General features: G+C 43.8%; 1 protein-coding gene across 4 annotated transcripts in view; it reads right to left on the bottom strand.

The window, feature by feature from the left end:
* FUOM (fucose mutarotase) overlaps positions 1 to 24,240 on the bottom strand; it is a 98,998-nt gene that overhangs the window by 36,683 nt on the left and 38,075 nt on the right. For all 4 annotated transcript variants that reach the window (XM_077454852.1, XM_077454851.1, XM_077454848.1 and 1 more), the window contains one exon: positions 15,338 to 15,436. In XM_077454852.1, the coding sequence (XP_077310978.1) occupies positions 15,338 to 15,436 (99 nt within the window). The remainder of the gene's footprint in view (positions 1 to 15,337; positions 15,437 to 24,240) is intronic.

Below are 24,240 nucleotides of genomic sequence, written 5' to 3'. Positions count from 1 at the left end.
TGATTTTTACATGTAGGAGAGAAATGTCAGAATTGTCCTGGGTGCTCCAGAACGCCTGATGGCGCTCCCTGCATGTTGGGCCTCTCTATGTGGCCACACTGTGTAAAAGTCTGACACATGTGGTATCGCCATACTCAGGAGTAATAGCAGAATGTGTTTTGGGGTGTAATTTGTGGTATGCATATGCTGTGTTAGAAATAAATGGATAATATGACAATTTTGTGAGAAAAAAAAAAAAAGTAAAAAAAATCTTGATTTTGCAGAATTGTGGGAAAAAATGACAACTTCAAAAAACTCATCATGCCTCTTACTAAATACCTTGGAATGTCTTCTTTCCAAAAAGGGGTCATTTGGGGGGTATTTGTACTTTTCTGGCATGTTAGGGTCTCAAGAATTGAAATAGGCCGTCAGTACTTCAGGTGTGATCAATTTTCAGATATTGGCACCATAGCTTGTGGACTCTATAACTTTCACAAAGACCAAATAATATCCACCAATTTGTACTTATTTTTACCAAAGTAGTATAAATTTTGGCCAAAATTTATGAAGAAAAATTACTAATCTGCTAAATTTTATAACAGAAACGAAGAAAAATTCATTTTTTTTTACAGAATATTCGGTCTTTTTTCTTTTATAGCACAAAAAATAAAAAACAGAGTGGTGATTAAATACCACCAAAAGAAAGCTCTATTTGTGTGAAAAAAAGGACAAAAATTTCATATAGGTCCAGTGTTGCATGACTGAGTAATTGTCATTCAAAATGTGAGAGCACCGAAAGCTGAAAATTAGTCTGGTTATTAAGGGTGTTTAAGTGCCCAGTGGTCAATGCAGCAAAAGCCCTAATTCTGAGACAATGGAAACTAAAGAAAATCCTGTTAATAAAAGGATTGGTTTAGGGAAGTAGATAAAACTAGATGGACTAGATTAATGGAATAACTAATATCTACTAATGATTCCAGACAAAAATTCTATGGAACTTAGAGAGGTTGGCTTGAGTTCAAACAATCTGTGACTTACTTAACCACTTACAGACCGCTAGCCGCAGGTTTTACGCTGGCGGTTTGAAGGAGGATATCGTTGTTATGGCAGCAGCTAGCTGACATAACCCCAGTATCCTCTTCTTCAGCGGATGGTTCGCTACAAGATAAAAGTGGTCTCTGCAGCAGATTCACCGCAAGATCACTTTTAATCGGTGGTGGGAGAGGGTCCCCCCTCCCACCGCGATCCGGTGCCCTCCACCGCTTACCGGAGCTGTCGGCAGCGGCGGATGCGATCATGTCCTGTCTCCTGTCAGGTATGGAGACGAGTGAGGGGAAGATGGCTCCCACCCGTCTCCATACAATTGCTGGGTGGAAGCGACGTCAAAACATCACTTCCGCCCACAGCTCTTAAAGGATCTTTTTTTTAAATGACAATTTTTTTAAATGACAATTTTTTTTTAATTGCATTTTAGTCTTAATATGAGATCTGAGGTCTTTTTGACTTTTTCATAGAGGTCCTGTCATGCTTTCTTCTATTACAAGGGATGTTTACATTCCTTGTAATAGGAATAAAAGTGACATTTAAAAAAAAAAAATTTTAAATAGTGTAAAAATAAAAATATGAAAAGGTAAAATAAATAAGATTTTTTTTTTTTTAAACGTGCGCCGTCGCGACGAGCTCGCGTGCAGAAGCGAATGCATATATGAGTAGGCCTGCATACGAAAACGGCGTTCAATCCACACATGTGAGGTATCACCGCGAACGGTAGAGCAAGATAAATAATTCTAGCCCTAGAACTCCTCTGTAACATGCAACCCGTAGAATTTTTTAAACGTTGCCTATGGAGATTTTTAAGGTTAAAAGTTTGTCGCCATTCCACGAGCGGTCGCAATTTTGAAGCGTGACATGTTGGGTATCAATTTACTCAACGTAACATTATCTTTCACAATATAAAAAAAATTGGGCTAACTTTACTGTTGACTTATTTTTTAAAAAAGTGTTTTTTTTTTCCAAAAAAAGTGCGCTTGTAAGACCGCTGCACAAATACGGTGTGACAAAGTATTGCATCAACCGCCATTTTATTCTCTAGGGTGTTAGAAAAAAATGTATAATGTTTAGGGGTTCTAAGTTATTTTCTAGCAAAAGAAACTGTTTTTAACTTGTAAACAACAAATCTCAGAAAGAGGCTCGGTCCCTAAGTGGTTAAGCTATATGAGGAATTCAAGTATTGTTAGAGGGGAGTTGTTTTCTCTGTTCTTGCTGCACTGGGGGAGTGGAGTTTAAAGGGGGTTATAAATAGAATTGAGGAAGGAAGGGGGGGGGGGAGTGCATGGAATTAGGGTGGAACTAGGGTGGGGGCCCTTTGTGGGACCATCTCTAGACCCACCGCCTAATCAAATTAAATATTCTATAACACTTTAGGTTCACATGGTTAAAAGGATCAAGGTAAGTGGGATGTGGGTATGTTTTCTTTTTTTTCTTATTTCGTTTCACTTTTTTTTTTTTTATCTCATCTCCTCTCAAAAGTTCCGTATGGAAGTGGGAATCTCAGAATTGTATGTTCACTTATAGGAGATGGCATTACTGTATGATTTATATACCTGAGGAATGTCATGTATCATGTTTATTGTGATTTGTGAATGTTTTGTAACCAAGTTTTGTATTCTAGTATGTCAAGCGGATGCTTGTCTGAAGGTTGCTCACCAGGGTTTCCGCTGAATTTGTGAAGTTTTTGTCCCCTGCGTTGTTAATGGTAAAAGTTCCGCTTTAAGGTCATATAAAAAGATGCATATAGACTATACAGTATTTGAATATAGTGCCATAGAAAACAAGCCAGGTATAAGGTACCAAGTGATATCAAGCAATGATAGGCTGAAACATTGGCCATACCCCTGAACATAAAATGTGCTGCAGAGTATCATGTAAATGCCTCTGCAGCCTTGGCCTGGGATCTACTATTGTATAGAACAGTGATAGTGAACTTTGGAACCCCAGATGTTTTGGAACTACATTTCCCATGATGCTCAACTACACTGCATAGTGCACGAGCATCATGGGAAATGTTGTTCCAAAACATCTGGACTGCAAAGGTTTGCCATCACTGGTATAGAAATAAACACTATGATATAATGAAGTGACACCCTGTCTTTAGTGTAGGTACGGCCTACTTTATAGTGCCATAAAATGAAGACTCCCTGTACTTTAGGGATGTCTGCATAAACACAATAACAATTGCTATTGAGGAGATAAGTGATATACCGGATTTCCTTGTGATAGAGGACTAGAACCATGTCCTATAGAGCAGGGCTTGACAAATTTGCTTGGAATCTAGGAGCCAGCTAAAAAAAGTTAGGAGCCATGTCGGTAACGGCGATCTGGACCTGTCCCTGGCCTGACATGGAGACGAGTGAGGGGAAGATGGTGCCCTCCTCCAAGTCATTGCCATAGCTCTTAGGGGGACATATTTTTTATTTTTTTTTCAAATGACATTTTTTTTACTTGCATTTTAGTGTATATATGAGATCTGTGGTCTCTCTGACCCCAGATCTCATATTTAAGAGGCCCTGTCATGCTTTTTTCTATTACAAGGGATTTTTACATTCCTTGTTATAGGAATAAAAGTGACAGCATTTTTTTTTTTTTAAAGAACAGTGAAAAAATTTAAAATAAAAGTTAAAATAAATAAGAAAATAAATAATATTTAAACGCGTCCTGTCCCGCCAAGCTCGCATGCAGAAGCGAACATATACGTGAGTAGCGCCCTCATATGAAAGCGGTGTTCAAACCACACATATGAGATATTGCTGTGATTAATAGAGCGAGAGCAATAATTCTAGCCCTCCTCTAACTCAAAACATGCAACCTGTAGAATTTTTAAAACTTTGCCTATGGAGATTTTAAAGTGTAAATGTTTGTCGCAATTTTGAAGCGTGGGTATCAATTTACTTGGCGTAACATTATCTTTCACAATATAAAAAAAATTGGGCTAACTTTACTGTTTTATTTTTTTCATTAAATAATTTTTCCCCAAAAAGTGCGCTTGTAAGACCGCTGCGCAAATACAGTGTGACAGACAGTATTGCAATGACCGCCATTTTATTTTCTAGGATGTTAGAATGAAAAAAAAAAATTATATATATATATATATATATATATATATATATATATATATATATATATATATATATATATAATGTTTAGGGGTTCTAAGTAAAGGGAAGGAGATAGGCGGGCAGTGAAAACAGGCAGGGGAAGCTCCATTAGAATTCATACCAACGGCCACCACAAGAGGGCGACAGATTCCAGAAGGAAACATAGGACTGCAGAAGGCCTCAAAGCCGCGGCCTCAATTACCGGCCAGCGGCGGCACGGCCCAACGCGATCACGCCGGGGGGAAGGGAGGTGTCCACGGAGACAGGATACCCCCCCAGCAGTGCTGCCCCAGGTGCCAGGTCCCTAATTCTAGTCGCAAATGTGACCTGGCTCCTGGGTTTTGTCGAGCCCTGCTATAAAGTTACCAGTGTCAGGCCCAGAGAGTGTATCTAGTAATTCCTGAATGCGCAGGCTTTGATTTTCTGCTGGGTGAAGCCTCTAGAGCACAGGTGTCAAACACCAGGCCCGTGGGCCGAATCAGGCCCTCCAGGCCTTGCTAAGTGGCCCACACAGTGGCCTCCGGCTGATACCTAAACATCCTCCCTCAATCCCGCGAGTGGCGCCGGCTTGTGACAGCGAATGCGCTGCCCATCGGTCTCCAAGTAGATAAGGATAAACAACTCCCGCACTCTCTCCCCTCAGTCTCTTCAGCGGCGCCTGCTTTTTTTGTGAGCTGAGCGCATGCGCAATCGCCCCCGCATAGCTGTTGTGTATGTGTTTTTTTTTTCTCTCATCCAGCTGAGGGCGGACTTTTTGCGGACTTGATAAAGAGATGCAGTGCTGTGCTGATTTTTTTTTTTTTGCGCCATTAATTTTTATTGATTTTACAAAGTACAAACTGAACTCAAAATACAGTGCTGGTTCCAAATATCCATCTGAGACAATTCTTGAATACAGGTAAGGAATCTATTACATTTACTATCAGTGAGGGCACCACAATCATCATTACTTAGTTACACTTAGGAAGGACTTGCGTTTGTCCATCCAAATTGCTCAAGATTTAGAGAAGGTAGCACATTTTAATGTGTTTATAGCTAGTAGGCGTTCAAAAGCAAAATTGCAATTCACGTTGTGCTGACAATTTTGAAGTGATGGTGAAATAAGACATATAGGGACAGACAGAAACCAGGAGGAGGAGTGGAAATGAGATGTTGAAAACTGTGCAAAGCATACTCCTGAACCCGTCACTCTGTACATAGCATACTCCTGAACCCGCCACTCTGTACGTAGTGCGCTCCTTTACCCGCCACTCTGTGCGTAGCGCGCTCCTGAACCCAGCACTCTATACGTAGCGTGCTTCTGAACCCGCCACTCTATACATAGCATGCTCCTAACCCACCACTCTATACGTAGCACGTTCCTGAACCCGCTACTCTGTATGTAGCATGCTCCTGAACCCGCCACTCTGTACGTAGCACGCCCCTAGAGTGGATACATAGTCCTACAGATACAACCGGCCCTTTGAGGGAAACCATACTGCTAATGCGGCCCCTGATGAATTTGCGTTTGACACCCCTGCTCTAGAGCAAGGTCTCCTGGGCAATCCATATATAAGGACAGATGCAGATACAACTTGAGTATAATCAAAGAGATGCTAGTGCTTTGGCCAATCATGTAGAACCTTCTGCAACAAAGCCTATTCCCTACAGAAGGTATTTAGAAATATCACCAATAAAGAGTAACCATCTGTGAACTTCATATATAAAAAGGAATGGGACATCCCTGAAAAAGGTACCCTGGTCCAGCTACTGCCAGAGGACTGATCCTTAAACCATGCGCACACACACCTGTTGTCTGTGTATAAAGACAGCCAAATGCATATAGTGGGAGTTAAAGCAGTACACATAAAATAAAAAAACCTCCCAAATCATGGGGCTGCTTGTGTAGCTGAGGCCCATTCACAAAAGTAGATTAGAGGTATCAAATAAAACAGTCACAGATAGTAAATGACAAAAAGCCTTGATCTGCAACAAACAGAACCTGGTTGAACATCCACAACTAGATGTCCAGTACCCATTAGTCTACTTCATGTGTATGTTCATGTTCATGCCCAAACAATATCATAAATATAGACAAAATAGCACATTGAGAAATAGCATACTGCTGAACCATCAGAGAAGCATCAGCACCCAAGCCTCCTGGGCCCTCCATGTACAACTACCATCTGAATATATTCGAAATGTATGCAGTAGAAAGAACTGAACCCCAAATTCATTATAAAAAAACACATAAGGATAAAGTGTTTTGTAAAACGCACCGTCATACAGAAACTTCTGGAGCAAAGGCTGCTACCACAAGAAGGCCATTAGAAACATCATATAGAGTAAAAGTTTGTTTGTGCACAGACACACAGATAGCGAATTTCACATATAAATGTTCATTTGCAAATAAAGGAAACCTAGTAGAACTACAGCCACTAGAGATCCTTCCCCCAATTTATCAATTTCATGTAGGGATGAGCCTGGTGTTCGAGTCGAACGCATGTTCGGCGAAGCCACAACTCAGTGGGCCGTTCACACCAAATTTGCGTGGCGCTCACGGCCCACAATGCACTGCGTCATCCCAGTGCATTGCTGGCTCATGATTGGCCAAGCATGCACTGTGACCCCGCATGCTTGGTCAATCACAGCGGCGGCAGCGAGGAGAGCCATGATTGGCCACAGGCAGGATGCGCAGTATACACCATTATCCACCTATATAGCTATATTGCGCCTCTGTAATTGAGCTTTCAGCCAACAGCAGGAGTTTGTGGGTGTTGTCTGTGTGCCCTGAGCGCAGTATACACCATTATCCACCTATATCTATATTGTTCTTCTGTAATTGAGCTTTCAGCCAGCTGCAGGAGTTTGTGGGTGTTGTCTGTGTGCCCTGAGCGGAGTATACACCATTATCCACCAATATAGCTATATTGGTCTATTGTAAATGAGCTTTCAGCCAGCTGCAGGAGTTTGTGGGTGTTGTCTGTGTGCCCTGAGCGCAGTATACACCATTATCCACCTATATAGCTATATTGCTCTTCTGTAATTGAGCTTTCAGCCAGCTGCAGGCGTTTGTGGGTGTTGTCTGTGTGCCCTAAGCGCAGTATACACAATTATCCACCTATATAGCTATATTGCTCTTCTGTAATTGAGCTTTCAGCCAGCTGCAGGAGTTTGTGGGTTTTGTCTGTTTGACCTGAGTGCAGTATACACCATTATCCACCTATATAGCTAATTATATTGCTCTTCTGTAATTGAGCTTTCAGCCATCTGCAGGAGTTTCTAGGTGTTGTCTGTGTGACCTTAGTGCAGTATACACCATTATTCACCTATTTTGTTCTTCATTAATTGAGTCATCTGCAGGAGTTAGTTGGTGCTGTGTGCCTCCAGCACAGCACAGTATACACCGTTATCTACCCTTTAATTCCTGTTGTTCTATAATAAAGGCATCTGCAGGGGTGTTGTGTGCCTCCAGCACAAAATACACTACCCAAATGCTGGTTATGCCATCTCCCTTCAGGCCATTACCATGTCTGGAAGGCCAACAAGGAGAGGCAGACAGGCATGAGCCGACAAAAGAGAGCAAGCAGGCTCTGTGTCTAGAGACAACAGTGCTGGTCGTGGACGCGGTGCATCGTCATCAGCACGTGGCCATGGGACACGCTTGTCCATATTTTCGGCAGCTGGACGTGTTGAGCCGCATCATGCTGATGACTTGGTAGAGTGGATGACCAAGCCCTCTTCATCAACCACATCCTCTCTCACCCAGGCTCAGGGTACTAGCAAAGCAGCTGCCAACGCATCCTCTTCCCTCGTCTCAATGTCATCATCAGTGACTCCTTCCCTAGACCCACCACGTCCTCCTGAGGAGTCCCCTGAACTCTTTGAGCACAGTGTTGGGTACATGCTCCAGGAGGATACCCAGTATTTTGTAGGCTCTGATGATGATATTCAGCTAGAGGAAGGCAGTAGTGTGAGCGCAGAGAGAGGGAATGCTCAAGAAGGACAGCAATCTAGCAGTCATGTTCCACAAGCTGCAGCATACTGCCAGGTTTGCTTCAGCGATGAAGAGGGATGGGATGATGAGGACACTGACTCCACGTGGGTGCCCGGTAGGAGAGAGGAGGTGGCACATCTCCAACGAGGCAGGATGCCCTCCGGGGGCCAGCTTAAGGGTAGCACACTGACTGAATCACACCGCAGAGCTCCGCCTGTGCAGGGCGCTGCCTCTGCACGTTATTCTAAAAGTTCTTTGGTGTGGGACTTTTTTTGAGACGAGTGCATCAGATCACACTGCTGTTATTTGCAACATATGTCTCAGGCGTATCTCGCGTAGCCAAAATGTCAGCCGCTTGGGCACCACATGCTTGACCAGAAATATGTTGACTTGCCATGCAGCTTGTTGGCAAGCGTACCTCAAAGACCCACACCAAAGAACAAAGCGGACCTCTCCTTGCTCCTCATCAGCTGGGATCTCCAACCCCACTAGATCTTCAGTCCTCTCTGAAACCGGCGCTGAGAGGAATGAAGGTGTAGAATTAGGTGTGTCACAGCCAAGTGCTTGTAGGCACTCTGCTAGCAGTACACCCACGTCCGATTATAGCAGCTGCTGGATCATAGAAAGAAGTTCACTCCCAGCCATCCACATGCCCAGCGGTTGAATGCTAGCTTGGCTAAATTGCTAGCCCTTCAACTGCTGCCTTTGCAGTTGGTAGACTCAGCCCCCTTCCGTGAGTTTGTGCAATGTGTGGTTCCTCAGTGGCAGGTCCCCAAACGCCACTTTTTCTCACGGAAGGCGATTCTGGCTCTCTACCGGCATGTGGAAGGCAATGTCCTTGCCTCGCTGGACAGGGTGGTCAGTGGTAAAGTGCATATTACCGCTGACTCATGGTCCAGCAGGCATGGACAGGGACGTTACCTGTCTTTCACGGCCCATTGGGTCACTCTTCTGGCAGCTGGGAAGGATGCAGGACAAGGTGCAGTAGTGTTGGAGGTTGTTCCGCCACCACGCCTCCAAAATGCTACTACTGGTTGTGACACACCTCTCTCCTCCACCCCCTCCTATTCTTCTTCCTCCATGGCCTCTTCCAGTGCTCTGTCCTCGGAACCAGCGGTGCTCCATAGGCGTTCAAGGGGCTACACAAGTACGCAGGCAAAACGATGCCATGCCGTGCTTGCGCTGGTTTGTTTGGGGGACAGGAGCCACACTGGGGCAGATATTTTGTCAGCTCTGCAGGGGCAGGCTGAGAGGTGGTTGGTGCCACACCAGCTTAAGCCAGGATTGGTGGTTTGCGACAATGGCACCAACCTCCTCTCCGCCCTCCGACAGGACAACTGACCCATGTTCCCTGTGTAGCTCAAGTCATTAACCTGGTGGTGCAGCAGTTCTTGTGCAGGTACCCCGGCTTACAGGATGTCCTGAAGCGAGCTAGGAAAGTCTGTGTGCATTTCCGCCTATCATTTAATGCCTGTGCTAGGCTGGCTGAGCTCCAAAAGGAGTTGAACCTGCCCAAGAACCGCCTTATATGTGACATGCCCACCAGGTGGAACTCAACGTTGGCCATGCTGCAGCGGCTGCACACGCAGCAGAGGGCCATCAATGAGTACCTGTGCGACTACGGCACCAGGACAGGGTCAGGGGAGCTCGATTTTTTTCTCATCACGCCAGTGGGGCATGACCAGGGATGCATGCACTGTCCTGTCACCGTTTGAGGCGGCCACAAGGATGGTGAGCAGTGACAGTGCATGCATTAGTGACACTGTACCTCTTGTCCACCTGTTGGAGCACATGCTGTGTGGAATAATAGACAGGGCACTTGAGGCAGAACAGAGGCAGGAAGAGGAGGATTTCCTTGCCTCTCAAGGCCCCCTTTATCCAGACAGTGTTCCTACTATCCCACCCATCACACAGGAAGAGGATGAGGAGGAGGATGATTGTGTCAGCATGGAGGTGGAGGCTGGCACTCAGCATCAGCAGCAGCAGTCTTGTAGGGATGATTTACAGTCCCAAGAAACCCATGGACTTGTACGTGGCTGGGAGGAGGTAGCTGCAGATCACGTTGTCCTTAATGACCCAGAGGACTCCGGACCGAATGTCTCAGCTAACCTACGCTGCATGGCCTCCCTGATCCTGCAAAGCCTGCGGAAGGATCCTCGTATTCTTCAGATCAAGGAGAGGGACCATTACTGGCTGGCCACTCTCCTTGATCCACGGTACAAGGGTAAGGTTGCGGAGCTTATCTTGCCGTCGCAGAGGGAGCAAAGGATGAGACATCTCCGGGAGGCCGTGCAGAAAGGTCTGTGCAATGCGTTCCCAGAGACTGGGAGGTTACAAACTCCTGGTCCTGGACAACGTGTTGCATCGGTCAGAAGGAACGGTGGAGAAGGTGGCCGTCTGACCGATGCGTTCAGACAATTTTTTAGTCCGCAGCCCTTAGGTATGATCGGTTCCAGCAAGCATCGCCAGCGTCTGATTTACATGGTGCAGGAATACCTAGGGGCAAGGTCAGACTTGGACACCTTTCCCACCAAAAATCCTCTGGCTTACTGGGTCTTGAGGATGGATCACTGGCCAGAGCTTGCACAGTATGCAATTAAAAAAAGAAGAAAGAAATGTTGGGACTTTATATGAGAACATGACCATCCAGTACACAGGTCTCCATCTCTATTTATATGAAAAATAAAGGGGAAAAATTGGGGACAATTGGGGCAATTGGGACGTTATATGGAACACATCACTGGGCAGAATAAGTCATCAAATGTAATTAAAGTAGTATGTTTATTTGCTGGTACCACATGAGAGCACAATGCAATAAATGATACAGGCATAGAATCAATAAATATTGTACAGAGTAGATAAAACATGATAATTTAGTCACATTATAGTAAAATAATAATATGTTAAACACTGTAACACATGATACATGTTGGGTGGAGTGCTGAATGTTACTATCATGGGTTACAGTGTTTAAAATATTATTTTACTATAATGTGACGAAATTATCATTATTATATATATTATATATCATTATTGTGACTAAAATATTTTTCTCAATGGTTTTCATCCATATTGCCGGAACCAGATATCACATTAACCACTTGCAGACCGGACCAATTTGCTGGTCAAAGACCAGACCCCTTTTTGCGATTCGGCACTGCGTCGCTTTAACTGACAATTGCGCGGTCGTGCGACGTGGCTCCCAAACAAAATTGATGTCCTTTTTTTCCCACAAATAGAGCTTTCTTTTGGTGGTATTTGATCACCCCTGCGGTTTTTAATTTTTGCGCTATAACTAAAAATAGAGCGACAATTTTGAAAAAAACACATTATTTTTTACTTTTTGTTATAATAAATATCCCCCAAAAATATCTAAAAAAAACATTTTTTTCCCTCAGTTTAGGCCGATACGTATTCTTCTACATATTTTTGGTAAAAAAAAATCGCAATAAGCGATTATTGATTGGTTTGTGCAAAAGTTATAGCGTTTACAAAATAGGGATAGTTTTATAGCATTTTTATTAATAATTTTTTATTATTTTTTTTTTTTACTAGTAATGGCGGCGATCAGCGATTTTTATTGTGACTGCGACATTGTGGGGGACCCATCGGACATTTTTGACACATTTTTGGGACCAGTCATTTATACAGTAATCACTGCTATATAAATGCAGTGATTCCTGTGTAAATGACACTGGCAGTGAAAGGGTTAACCAGTGGGTGGCAGTGTAGGGGTTAAGTGTTCCTAGGGGTGTGTTACTAACTGTGGGGGGGGTGGGCTTTCATTTAGTGAACACTGATCTCTGCTCCAATCACATGGAGCAGAGATCAGCGTCACTAGTTGCTAGGCAGAATGTAGAAATGTTGTATACACAGCATTTCCTCCATTCGGCCGCTCCGTGAGACGATCGCGGGGATGCCCGCGGCGATCGAGTCCGCGGGTCCCGCAACCGGACTCACGGGGGTCCCGGCTAGCGCGGGACCGCGCCGCCGGCGGCGCGCTCCCGATGGCAGGGCGGCATTGAATATTGGACGTACCTGTACGCCAATATGCCTGCCCGTGCCATTCTGTCGACGTACATCGTCGTGCGCTGGTCGGGAAGTGGTTAAAACCGCAAGCAGTTTTAAATAACTTTTTTTCCGTTAGATGTCATTTTGTGCAGGGACTGTTCTAAACACAGGTAACACATGGCACTTCACAGGCATACTATAGACACCCCCCAGGCACAATATTTAAAGGAATATTTCACTTTTTTTTCACTTTAATAGTCATTAAAATCAGTGCTCCCGAAAAAATGCCTGTTTTTAAAAACATTTTAGGAATTCACCCATGTCCCCTGGGGCAGGAGCCAGGTCCCCAAACCCTTTTTAGGACAACATCTTGCATATTAGCCATTAAAATTAGCACTTTTTATTTCGAACGTTCGAGTCCCATAGACTTCAATGGGGTTCTAAAGTTCGCACAAATTTGCGGTCCATTCGAAGGTTCTGGTGCGAACCGAACCAGGGGGTGTTCGGCTCATCCCTAATGTGTATGTTCATGATAGATAAAACACAGAAACAGAATCCTAGCATACTGGAGAACAATGAGGTCAGAGTCATGATGTATTCCTCTAAGAGATACCGTCTTATCCGCAATACATATGCATTTGATGGTTATGCCATCAAGCAGACAGTTAGCAGAGTCACTGGACCTAGACATAACTCGCTCTGTGTAAAATAAATGCATTATATATCTATCAAGTAAAAGTACCTGGGGAGTTTCAGGTAAAAGAAGCGGAAGGTTGAGCACACCAACTGGTGTGTATAGTGGACACTGGTAACCCAGAATAGATACAGCTTCCACTCCTAGACCTGACCATAACCAAAATGTTTGGTTGGAATGGAAACAAGTAGGAGTTTCCCATACAGAGAAAAGTAAACCTGAATATCTCACTCAAGTGAGAAGCAACTAAAGCCTCTTAGTTCGAGGTCTTAACTAGTTCCAGACCTGGTAGTAAATTAAAGCTGCTGACACCCTGCACCTGGAAATGTAGCCAGAGAAAATCAGAAGCACAGCACCTGTCTGTGATAATGAACAGTCATTAAGCACAAGTTTGTCTATGCAGCACTTGCATAGAGTACTAGTCCAAGAGCCAGTCAATTATATGTTGCCGGATCCATATCAAAATCAAGCACAAAATCGAGCCCCAGACTGAAGGGAAAGAAAGGTGTCTAACATCTTTTACAGGGGAGACTAAGGCTGGATTCACACTGGTATGACATACGCTCCAACTTTGGAAGCATATGTCGCATGACGTGTTTAAATCAATGGTTTCCTATGAGAGCTGTCTTAACTGGTTTGACACAAGTCGGTCCGAAAATGCTCCCTGCTCTACTTTGGTTCAACTTTGGTCCTATTTGAGCCCATTGACTATCATTGAAGTTGGATTAAAGTAGGAGCCTTGTCCTAACCATCCGACTTGTAACATCCGACATGGTGATTGCAGCAGCAGTAAAGGGAATTTATGTCACACTGGGATTGTTTTGATTGGTCAAAGGACAAGTCAGACTATCACAAAGTTGGATCAAAGTAGTAGTAGTAGTATCCTGTTTATTCAATTCGGATGGATGTAGGACTGATGTTGCAGAGCAAAGTAGGATGACAGTCACATGACTGTCGTGTAGTATCAGTGTGAACCCAGCCTAATCCTTTTAGAAATCTTTTGGCAAAGATTTTTGGCCGAGCTGGCTGTCATTTTGCCCTCACAAGAAGCAAATGCTTAGGGAGGGAATGTAAGCTGCTGGTCTTAACCCTTTAAAAAACAATATGATACATCATCGCTGCTACCATTAAATAGCATAATTTGCATAGTGGTTTGGTAAGAACAGAGGTGGCCTCAGCATGCTCTGGCTTACCCTTGGAGCTGCCTGGCTTGCAGGATCTGCAGGGCAGGATGGTGCAGCATCAGACATGGTCAGCTTCAAGTGAACATCCAACACATGCTCCATAAAGCTTTTTTGCCACTGCTCCAGCCCCACCCCCAATTGCCCCGTCACTAGTATGGGTGGACACATACCTTCTGATAGTGTGCTCTGTCCCCCCTGCTGCAGGTGGTGTCTGGCTCCAAAAAAATGTAAAGATGCATGTTCCCGGTTTCAAAAACCTTTGCCAAAAGCAGAAGCGATGTTACCCACTGCAACCAATCAGGATGCACACATCTGTTCATACGTCCACCAAGATGGCGCCAGTCAGAAGTGCGTCTGGAAGTGATGTCACCGTGACCCAGGAGTAAGACACTGCTATCTTGGTCAACCCTGTGCTATAGACTGAACACAGCAGCTGGGAGCCAGTGCCTGGGGGAAAAAGGAGAGTAGATTCTCTTCTGCCTCCTGGTCCTGCAGCAATGAGGGAGAGAAACTCAGGGAGCTGTTGGGCCGATGCTTGTAGATGGGGAGATGGTTGCTTAACCCCCAGTGGGAGTGAAACCTCAGGCAAAAAGGATGGAGAAACCCCATGCAGGGCCTCCAATTGCCCCTACCCTGAAGCTGCCTAACCTCCCTAGAGGCTTGTAGAGGCAGTCGGACAGGGAGGCCCTTGCAACTAGCAGAGAGCCTAGAAGAAAATAACAAACTACTTGTAGCTCCTGTTGGTCCGGAGGAAACACCAGAACTGAGGCATGCAGGTAGGAGTGAACATTTTATAATGGTGGACAAATGTGTTTCCTGTTTGCAGGAGCCTTATCTCTCAAATATTTCCCTGGAAGACAACTTGAGGAAATAGGTTTCTGTGCTGTCGCTGACATAGGTTCTCCTTAGGTGTAGAGTCAAAACTTTTCCCAGTCTTTGCCCAAGATCCCCCAGAGGCAGTTGGGATATATTTGTGGCATGTACAGTCATAGGTTTTGCCACATTGGTGGCAGATGAGTAAACAAAGCTAGATACCAAATTATCTAACAAGATGTAGTGCATAAACTCTCAGAGATAAGGGAATGAGATGGTAACACTGTGTAGTCACATCAGGTTCAGTAGAAGTACAAGTCAAGGTAACCAGCTGAATTTGAAAATAATTTTTGTAAGGAATACAGAAGTCAACTAATGGTACTTTGATTTGTTAAAAGGGAACATTATTCATGTACTGAAAAATGAGGATTAAAGATCCAGGCAGCTCCAATCTCAAGAAGCATGTACCAACAAAGTTATCTTTACTTAAGGGTGACAAAACATTTGGTTACAGTGGGTACCTTACCTCACATCCAGCTTTGCACAGCAGTCTCTTGTACTCATCCCACACTGGTACTTTTAGGCCTCTCTCTTTATCACTGTCCACAAGGTCCATTACAGCTGCCTGCCAAAAAATAAAAATAATGAACAACAAATCAAAGAAACACCACATCTAAAACACAATTCACTAAGAGTCTGAATAAAGAAACAACAGGGTGGCCATAAACAGCCCAAATCTGCCCTCAGATAACCAATAAAACAAATGGACAGATTTGTGTAAAAAAGTTTTTAATAGGAAAGCAGGAGGGACTGGCAAGAACACCAGGGATTTCACATAAAGGAAGCAATACAAAGAGAATAGGATACCTTTTCAAACAAGTACATGATACAGCAGGCACATATCTCTTTTTATTAATTATTATTTCATTATTACAAAATTGGTAACTTCACCTTTCATTTCTATACATTATTCTATATTACGACCAGTCTAACATATCAATACCTGAATAAAAGGAAATCAGAATACAGCAGGCACAGCATGATTTGTTGAAGCATTTAAAAGATTTAAAACCATTACAGGTTCACTTTTACATTTTCTAACTTTCAGTTCCTTTTTTCCATTTTATTTTTGACAGAAAAAAAAAAATGATCTTACCTTTAACATTTGCTTCTTTTTATTTTTTATTTTCACGGAATAAAAATGGATACTGTACATAAAAGACTAATACGTTCCTACATTTCCTCCCACATGCATAAAAAACTAAAAGTGGTTTAAATATCAAAACTGACAAAAAATAGAAGGCTATGGGTTGTTCATGGCTTGTTCCTTTAAATATTTACCTAACCTTATAGCAGCAAACATATTAGAGAATGTAAGCGTTAAGTTTTAGAGTAAGTGCCCGTTCACACTACCGTGACACGACTTGCGCGTGACTTATTAACGCGACTTACAAGGCGACAAGTCGCCTCAAGCACAGGTGACTTTGCCTATGGCCAATCAGCTCTTGTGACATCATTGTTGTTCCTGTTCTCTTCCTGCTTCCCTGTTGTGTGTCTGTGTCCTGTCACCACAATGTTACCTGTGCATTATTTAATGACAGCTGTAGTAACAGCTGGTGTGGCAGTATTAATGGAAGAGGAGGAAGAGAGGAAGCGAAGGATGAGGATGAGAAGAAGATGCTGCTACTGGATCCATCCAATTATTGCTAATAGAGATAACAGAGGACAATTTTGGGCCACCTATGAAAATTTGCGTGTTTTTGAGGACAAGTTTCACAACTATACCAGGATGTCGATTGCAAGGCAAGTACATATGCTATATGTGGAGCTACACATATCAACTAGACTATTTGTCCCAATTTTTTTTTATATATATATTTTGTAGCATTTAACCTAGAGAATAAAATGGCGAAGATTGCTATTTGGCAGAATTGTTTGTCATCTACCTATGCTAAACATCAACAGTTTAGTGTGGGGTGATCGGCAAGTTTGCATGCATCACCCCAACAGAAATCCTTCAATTAGAGGCATCATATTTGCATTATTACAGCGGTAATAGTGTAGCTACAAATGGCAGATATTTCTTATGTAGAATATAGTAAATTAAATTTTTTATTCATTTTACAGTTTTGATTGTTTACTTTGTCTACTTTGTCTTACTTTGTCGAGCGACAGAACACCTCATATAGGAGGAGCATCTCACCTACTGAAAGACTGATTATTACGCTAAGGTAAATTATCTATATTTTTGATGCACATTACTATTATCACATTACAGTTATATTTGCAACATTCTAGTAAAGTCCAGCCTGAGCTCATTTGTCTTGGCTTCTCCTACGGGTCACATGAGTGCAATTATTTTGCACTCCTGTGCCCCCTTTTCATTGCAGAGTGAGCAGAAGTCCACTTTGTGCAGACGTCACAAAGATTAGTTGAGGCAGCGCATCATCCTAACTTCCAAAGCTCATTTGCCAGCAACTGGCTGGACTGATGACAGTGGCAGCCTCTCAGCAAGCTGCTATCTGCCCCTCCACATTGAGCGTGGGGGAGCAGAGCAGCTGACTGACAGACAGCAGCTCTCATCTTGGGGAGAGGAGAGAACAGAGACATAGACTATGTATGTTGACTGAGTTCTGTGTGAAGAAACCGCAGTGGACAGATGTATCATTGCTGCGATGTTGCATCCACCTAGGTACGTAGGATTCTTCCAAATAAACAAACCGTTGAAGAAATATTTCAAAATTTAGCACACAAACATCCATTAATTTTTGAAAAAACTTTAATTATTTTTAACAGGATATAGCAATATATCTACAAAACAGATTTTTTATTTTTTTTTATTCTTACAAATTTTGGTATACTGGCTCATACAGTGATATGTAGAGCTGGTGGAAGGCCTTGGGGACTGTGTTGGTGGTACATTAGAGAAATGAGGACTGTATGGTTGGTTCCCTGGTGCGGTAGTTGCTGATGGGATTGGAAATGGAGACGGATAGGGTATTGGTGGATGGGCAGGATTCAGGGCATTTCCATACTCATCAGAGTAGGGACGGAAGCGAGGGGGATAGTAGGGGTGGGTTCTGGGTGGTGGAGGGTTTGGGTAGTTGTAGTAGGGACCGGATGGTGGTGGTGGTCCAAACATGGAAGAGGATGGAATTGGATCATTCCTGATACTAGCTTTAATGAGATCCCTCACTGCCTTTTTGACTTCATGTTTCCGCTCCTGCGAAATGCTTTGAAGTATTCCGGTGACCATGAGTCCAAACCCATGGTCTTCGGAATGTAGTTCATCTAATTTCTGATTCATCCGATCGACCAGTTCGGCAAATCTGTCAATGTTTTGGGTGTTACTTCCCCTTGGTGGTCTACTCCTTCTTTGACTTCTGAGTTGGATAGGCTCAGCCGGCTGCTGAATATTGGAAGCCTCTCCCTGGTTGCTGTCTTGTTCTTCTTCTTGCTGTTCTTCCAGCAGAAAAGGATGATCCAAGGACAGCGAGCCTCATACTTCTTGTGATGCTGCCTCCTGTGATGCATCCTGCCCTTCATCACCAACTTCCCAACTGGATTGTGTTCTGCAATAAATATAGGAGAACACAATCAATGTTAGGACAGTTAGGCACCCCCTTCTTTGTAGAATTGTATAGTATCACTTTACAAATATGAATGATGTTATCTTACTCTCTCAGATCCAGGAAAGGCCGCAGAAACTCCAGTTCAGCTGCATGCACATAGGGTACCACTCGTTTGCCTCCAGACCCACTCTTGGCCTCATTAGTTTTGCATAGGTAGCGGTTAAAACAGTCACGCAAACCCTTGTCCGGCTACATGATGGGTACCGTTTTGAGGATTCCCTTATGCATGACTTGGAAAGTGCACACCTCACTGCTGCAAGGGGATCCTTGAATGGTGCCACTGTTCGAGAAAAGGTGAATTAGAATGGCAATTGGATGCCATTTCCTAACTGCATTGCTCACTTCTTTACATCTAAAAATTGCTAATGTTTCTTTTTCTTTAAAGTTCTATAAAGCCTGACGTTATTAAGGTTATGTTTTCATGCTATGTAATCTGTCCTTCATGCAATAAAAATCATATTTTGGTTAAATTTTTCCTAGACTGTGATAATAAAAGCAATCACTATTTTTACGGATATTGATCATTCATTATCTACATTTATTAACACTAGCAGTTAACATCAGTGAAAGAATGCACAAAGGTTCACCGTATTCTGGTCCTCCAGTTGTTCTAGAACTAGTGTTGAGTGAACCTGAACTGTAAAGTTCGGGTTCGTAACAAACTTTTGGGTTTTTGGGTCCCGAACCTTAACAATTGACTGTATGTTCGGGTTCGGTTTCGGTGTTCGGTAATGATGGCAAATTATGAAAAACCATTACATAAATATTTTAAACAATTGCAAGTGGACAATCCACAACTAGTGGCAAGTGACATGGCAGGTGGCAAGTGGACAATCCACAACTAGTGGCAGGTGGCAAGTGGACAATCCACAACTTGTAGCAAGTGACGTGGCAGGTGACGTGGCAGATGGATAATCCACAACTTGTGGCAAGTGACGTGGCAGGTGACGTGGCAGGTGACTCCTCTGGATGACATGATGCACACACACACAGGCTTTATCTCACTTCTCACTTTCACTGACACCTACTTCACACCTACCTACTTCACACTTCCCTTCACACTTCCCTAGAGATAAGGTTAGCCAGGAATTGATCTGTGTGTGGGAAGGGGGAGGGCTGCCAAAATTGTGTTCTTCTTCCTGTTAAGTCGCTTGCTTATACACGATGATCCGACTTCTATGGAAATCTATGGGTACAAGTCGCCTATAAGTCGCCTTGAAGTAGTACAGGAACCTTTTGTGAAGTCGCTCCGACTTGAGTAGCGTTCATTAAGACGGCTCTCATTCACTTTAATGTCATTTCTAATGTCAAGCGACTTGGGGCCACTTGCGGTCTGACAAGTCGCATCCAAGTCGCGGTAGTGTGAACGGGCACTAAGATTCGGAGGTTCGTTAAATGTTAACAAAAATATAAGCAATATTGTAAGTTATTAAATTTACCTTTAAACCCGATTTATGAAATATGAGCTGGGCAAATATATCTGGAGTGCTTTTTATATCTCTCTTCAAAGCTCTAAGTCCCATGGGTTTCTCCTGCAGTGTTCCTCTGTTATCAGCATGATAATGTCAGAAACCATGAAATCAGGCCGAGACAGAAGTACAGTTAAATCACACTTGTTTAATAATAAAAGTAAAAAGAACAAACGTAGTTAAAAAAATAGCCAAAGTTCAGTAACTGGAACAGATAATCAGCCAAGCCAGAAGTCAGGGATCAATGTAGTGGAATAGCAAGCAGGATCTGGAGCCAGAAGGGATGTCAGCAAAGCAAATATTGACCAGGATCGCAGGAGATAGTTTCTGTGATGTTGACCAAGTGGAAGGCAGAGATCCTTTAAGCTGGACAGCTTAAGTAGGCAGAGCTGACGAGCAAGATATCATCAACAGCCATAAAATGGGGACAGTCGGGAAGCAGAATTCAAGACACTATTGTGAGCAAACTCTGCCCACGGTAATAGGTTTGACCAGTTATTATGATGGTCAGAAATATAGCAAACGTAGGAGTTGCGCCAAGGACTGATCAGTTTGTTCTGCGGCCCCATTAGACTGCAGGTGAAAGAGAAAAAAGCAAGCTGAATTACCAACTGTGCACAAAAGGCTCATCAGAATCGGGACACAAACTGGCTAACCCTGTCCGAGACAATCACCTTGGGTAGCCCAATGTAAGCGAAAGATCTCCCAAGCAAAAATGGAAGCCAGTTCCTTAGAAGTGGGCAACTTCTTAAGTGGAATACAAAGGATAACTTTGTTGCCCTGGGAGTTGGGTAACTCCACAATTAAATCCATAGACAGGTGGGTCCAGGGCCTCTCTCCATTGGGTATGGGTTGTAGGAGGCCCACTGGAAGATGTTGTGGAGTCTTACTCTGAGCACACACAGGACAGGCAGCTATGAAGGCGGTTATATCAGCACGTAGACTAGGCCACCAGAATTGTTGGGAAATGACCTAAAAGAGTTGATTCTTCCCAGGGTGGCCAGCAGCCTTGGGACAATGGTATGTCTGGAGCACAGCAGTACGAAGATTCTCTGGGACAAAGCAGTGGTCACAAGGTTTCTCAGGAGAAGCATGGAACTTGGCAGAAAGAATTTTGTCACCCAAAGGAGAAGTGAGACTGGTGCGAACCATAGCCAGAATATGATTAGGAGGGATCACAGGAACCAAAACTGACAATCTTGGAAATGGAGGAAAATTGTCGTGACAAAGCGTCAGCCTTTACATTTTTAGTACCAGGTAAGAATGAGACAATGCAATTGAAACTTGACAAGAAAAGAGACCATTGCGCCCTTCTGGGAGAGAGGCACAGTGGTACCTTTGGAGATTTCTCCATTCTTTCAGGGCTAAAATGATCGCTAACAGCTCTCTGTCACCAATCTTGTAATTGTACTCCACAGGTGACAATTTATTGTAAAAATTTTTAGTACCAGGTAAGAATGAGACAATGTAATTGAAACTTGACAAGAAAAGAGACCATTGCGTCCTTCTGGGAGAGAGGCACAGTGGTACCTTTGGAGAATTCTCCATTCTTTTAGAGCTAAAATGATCGCCAACAGCTCTCTGTCACCAATCTCGTAATTGTACTCCACAGGTGACAATTTATTGTAAAAAGTAGCCACAAGGATGCATAGCACTCCTTGTGAGGTAGGACGCTGAGACAGAAGGGCACCAACACCAGTCTCAGAAGCATCAACCTCAAGGATAAAAGGTAACGTAGAATCAGGATGTGCAGGAGCAGAAACAAAGGCAGCCTTGAGACTCTCAAAGGCCTTAATGGACTCTGGAGACCAACTCTGTGGGTTACCGTCCTTTCTGGTCATATCGGTCAGGGGCTTGACCAGAGACAGGAAGTTACGAATAAACTTCCTATAATAGTTGGCAAAGCCCAGGAAACGCTGCAGAGGATGTAAACCCACGCGTCGGGGCAACTGTAGGACAGCTGAAAGTTTCTCTGGATCCATCGAAAAAAACAGCAGTGGAAATGAAATAGCCCGGGAATTTAACCTGTTCACAAAGGAACTCACCCTTCTCCAGTTTACAATAGAGATTGTTCTCTCTTAGTCTCTGAAGCACACTTGTTTAACTACTTAACAACCGGCCCATAGCCGAATGACGGCTACAGGGCGGTTGTTTAACTCTGGGAGGCCGTCATATGACATCCTCCCAGAATTCCGCTCTCGCGCGCCCCCTGGGGCACGCACTCTAGAGCATCCGTGACCGCCGGATCACGGTAAACAGCCGCTCATCGCGGCCGTTTACCACGTGATCATTCCATCACATGACACGTCACATGACGTCAAATGACGGAGTGATCACTTGTAAACAAACCAGCGTCATGTTATGACGCCGGTTCCTCCCTCCCCCTCTCTGTACCGATCGGTACAGCAGAGGGGGAAGAGATCGGCTGCATCTGCAGTGCCCACATCGCTGCTCACCGAAAATTAACCCCTCAATTCCCTGCCATTACTCTGCAATACTCTGCAATACCCTGCAACACTCTGCAATACTCTGCAATACCCTGCAACACCCGCCAATACCATGCAATGCTCTGCAATGCTCTGCAACACCCGCCAATACCCTGCAACGCTCTGCAATGCTCTGCAACACCCACCAATACCCTGCAACGCTCTGCAACACCCGCCAATGCCCTGCAACACCCTGCAACACCCGCCAATACCCTGCAACACTCTGCAATGCTCTGCAACACCCGCCAATACCCTGCAACGCTCTGCAATGCTCTGCAACACCCTGCAACACTCTGCAACACCCTGCAACACTCTGCAACACCCTGCAACACCCTGCAACACCCTGCAACGCTCTGCAACACCCGCCAATACCCTGCAACGCTCTGCAACACCCTGCAATACCCTGCAACCCTCGCCAATACCCTGCAACACCCGCCAATACCCTGCAACACCCACCAATACCCTGCAACACCCACCAATACCCTGCAACACCCACCAATACCCTGCAACACTCTGCGATGCTCTGCAACACCCGCCAATACCCTGCAATGCTCTGCAACACCAGAATTGTCCTGGGTGCTCCAGAACGTCTGATGGCACTCCCTGCATGTTGGGCCTCTGTATGTGACCACACTGTAAAAGTCTCACACATGTGGTATCGCCATACCCGGGAGTAATAGCAAAATGTGTTTTGGGGTGTAATTTGTGGTATGCATATGCTGTGTGTGAGAAATAAACTGATAATATGACAATTTTGTGGAAAAAAAAAAAGTAAAAAAAATCTTGATTTTGCAAAGAATTGTGGGAAATAATGACAACTTAAAAAAACTCATCATGCCTCTTACTAAATACCTTGGAATGTCTTCTTTCCAAAAAGGGGTCATTTGGGGGGTATTTGTACTTTCCTGGCATGTTAGGGTCTCAAGAATTGAAATAGGCCATCAGTACTTCAGGTGTGATCAATTTTCAGATATTGGCACCATAGCTTGTGGACTCTATAACTTTCACAAAGACCAAATAATATCCACCAATTTGTACTTATTTTTACCAAAGATATGTAGTAGTATAAATTTTGGCTAAAATTTATGAAGAAAAAATTACTAATCTGCTAAATTTTATAACAGAAACAAAAGAAAAATTCATTTTTTTCCAGAATTTTCTGTATTTTTTCTTTTATAGCACAAAAAATAAAAAACCGAGCAGTGATTAAATACCACCAAAAGAAAGCTCCATTTGTGTGAAAAAAAGGACAAAAATTTAATATAGGTCCAGTGTTGCATGACTGAGTAATTGTCATTCAAAATGTGAGAGCACCGAAAGCTGAAAATTGGTCTGGTTATTAAGGGTGTTTACGGTAAGTGCCCAGTGGTCAATAATAAAGGTAAAAAGAACAAATGTAGTCAAAGCATAGCCAACGTTTAGTAAACAGAACGGATAGTCAGCCAAGCCAGAAGCCAGGGATCAATGTAGTGGAACAGCAAGCAGAATCTGGAGCCAGAAGGGATGTCAGCAAAGCAAGTCTTCACCAGGATCGCAGGAGATTCTGTAATGTTGACCAAGGCAAAGGCAGAGATCATTTGGGCTGAATGGATTAAGTAACCAGGACTGACCAGCAGGATATCAACACCTGAGTAACTGTGGAGAGATAGGAGCTGGCAATTATCCGACAGGTGAGCGGGCCAGCTCTGAGAAGAAAGGGCTGAGCCCAGTCTTGACAGTACACCCTCCTCAACATCCCCCCCCCCCCCCCAGGACAACCAGGTTTGAGGGGAAAACATCTATGGAATTCACATGAGACCCTGTAAGTCCGAGAATGAGACCCAAGAGCATTCCATCGGACCA

The sequence above is a fragment of the Lithobates pipiens genome, unplaced genomic scaffold, assembly GCF_037356315.1.
Source record: "Lithobates pipiens isolate NorthernLeopardFrog02 unplaced genomic scaffold, aLitPip1_a1.2 Scaffold_25, whole genome shotgun sequence".
NCBI lineage: Eukaryota > Metazoa > Chordata > Amphibia > Anura > Ranidae > Lithobates > Lithobates pipiens.
This window is presented reverse-complemented; position numbering and strand designations above follow the sequence as displayed.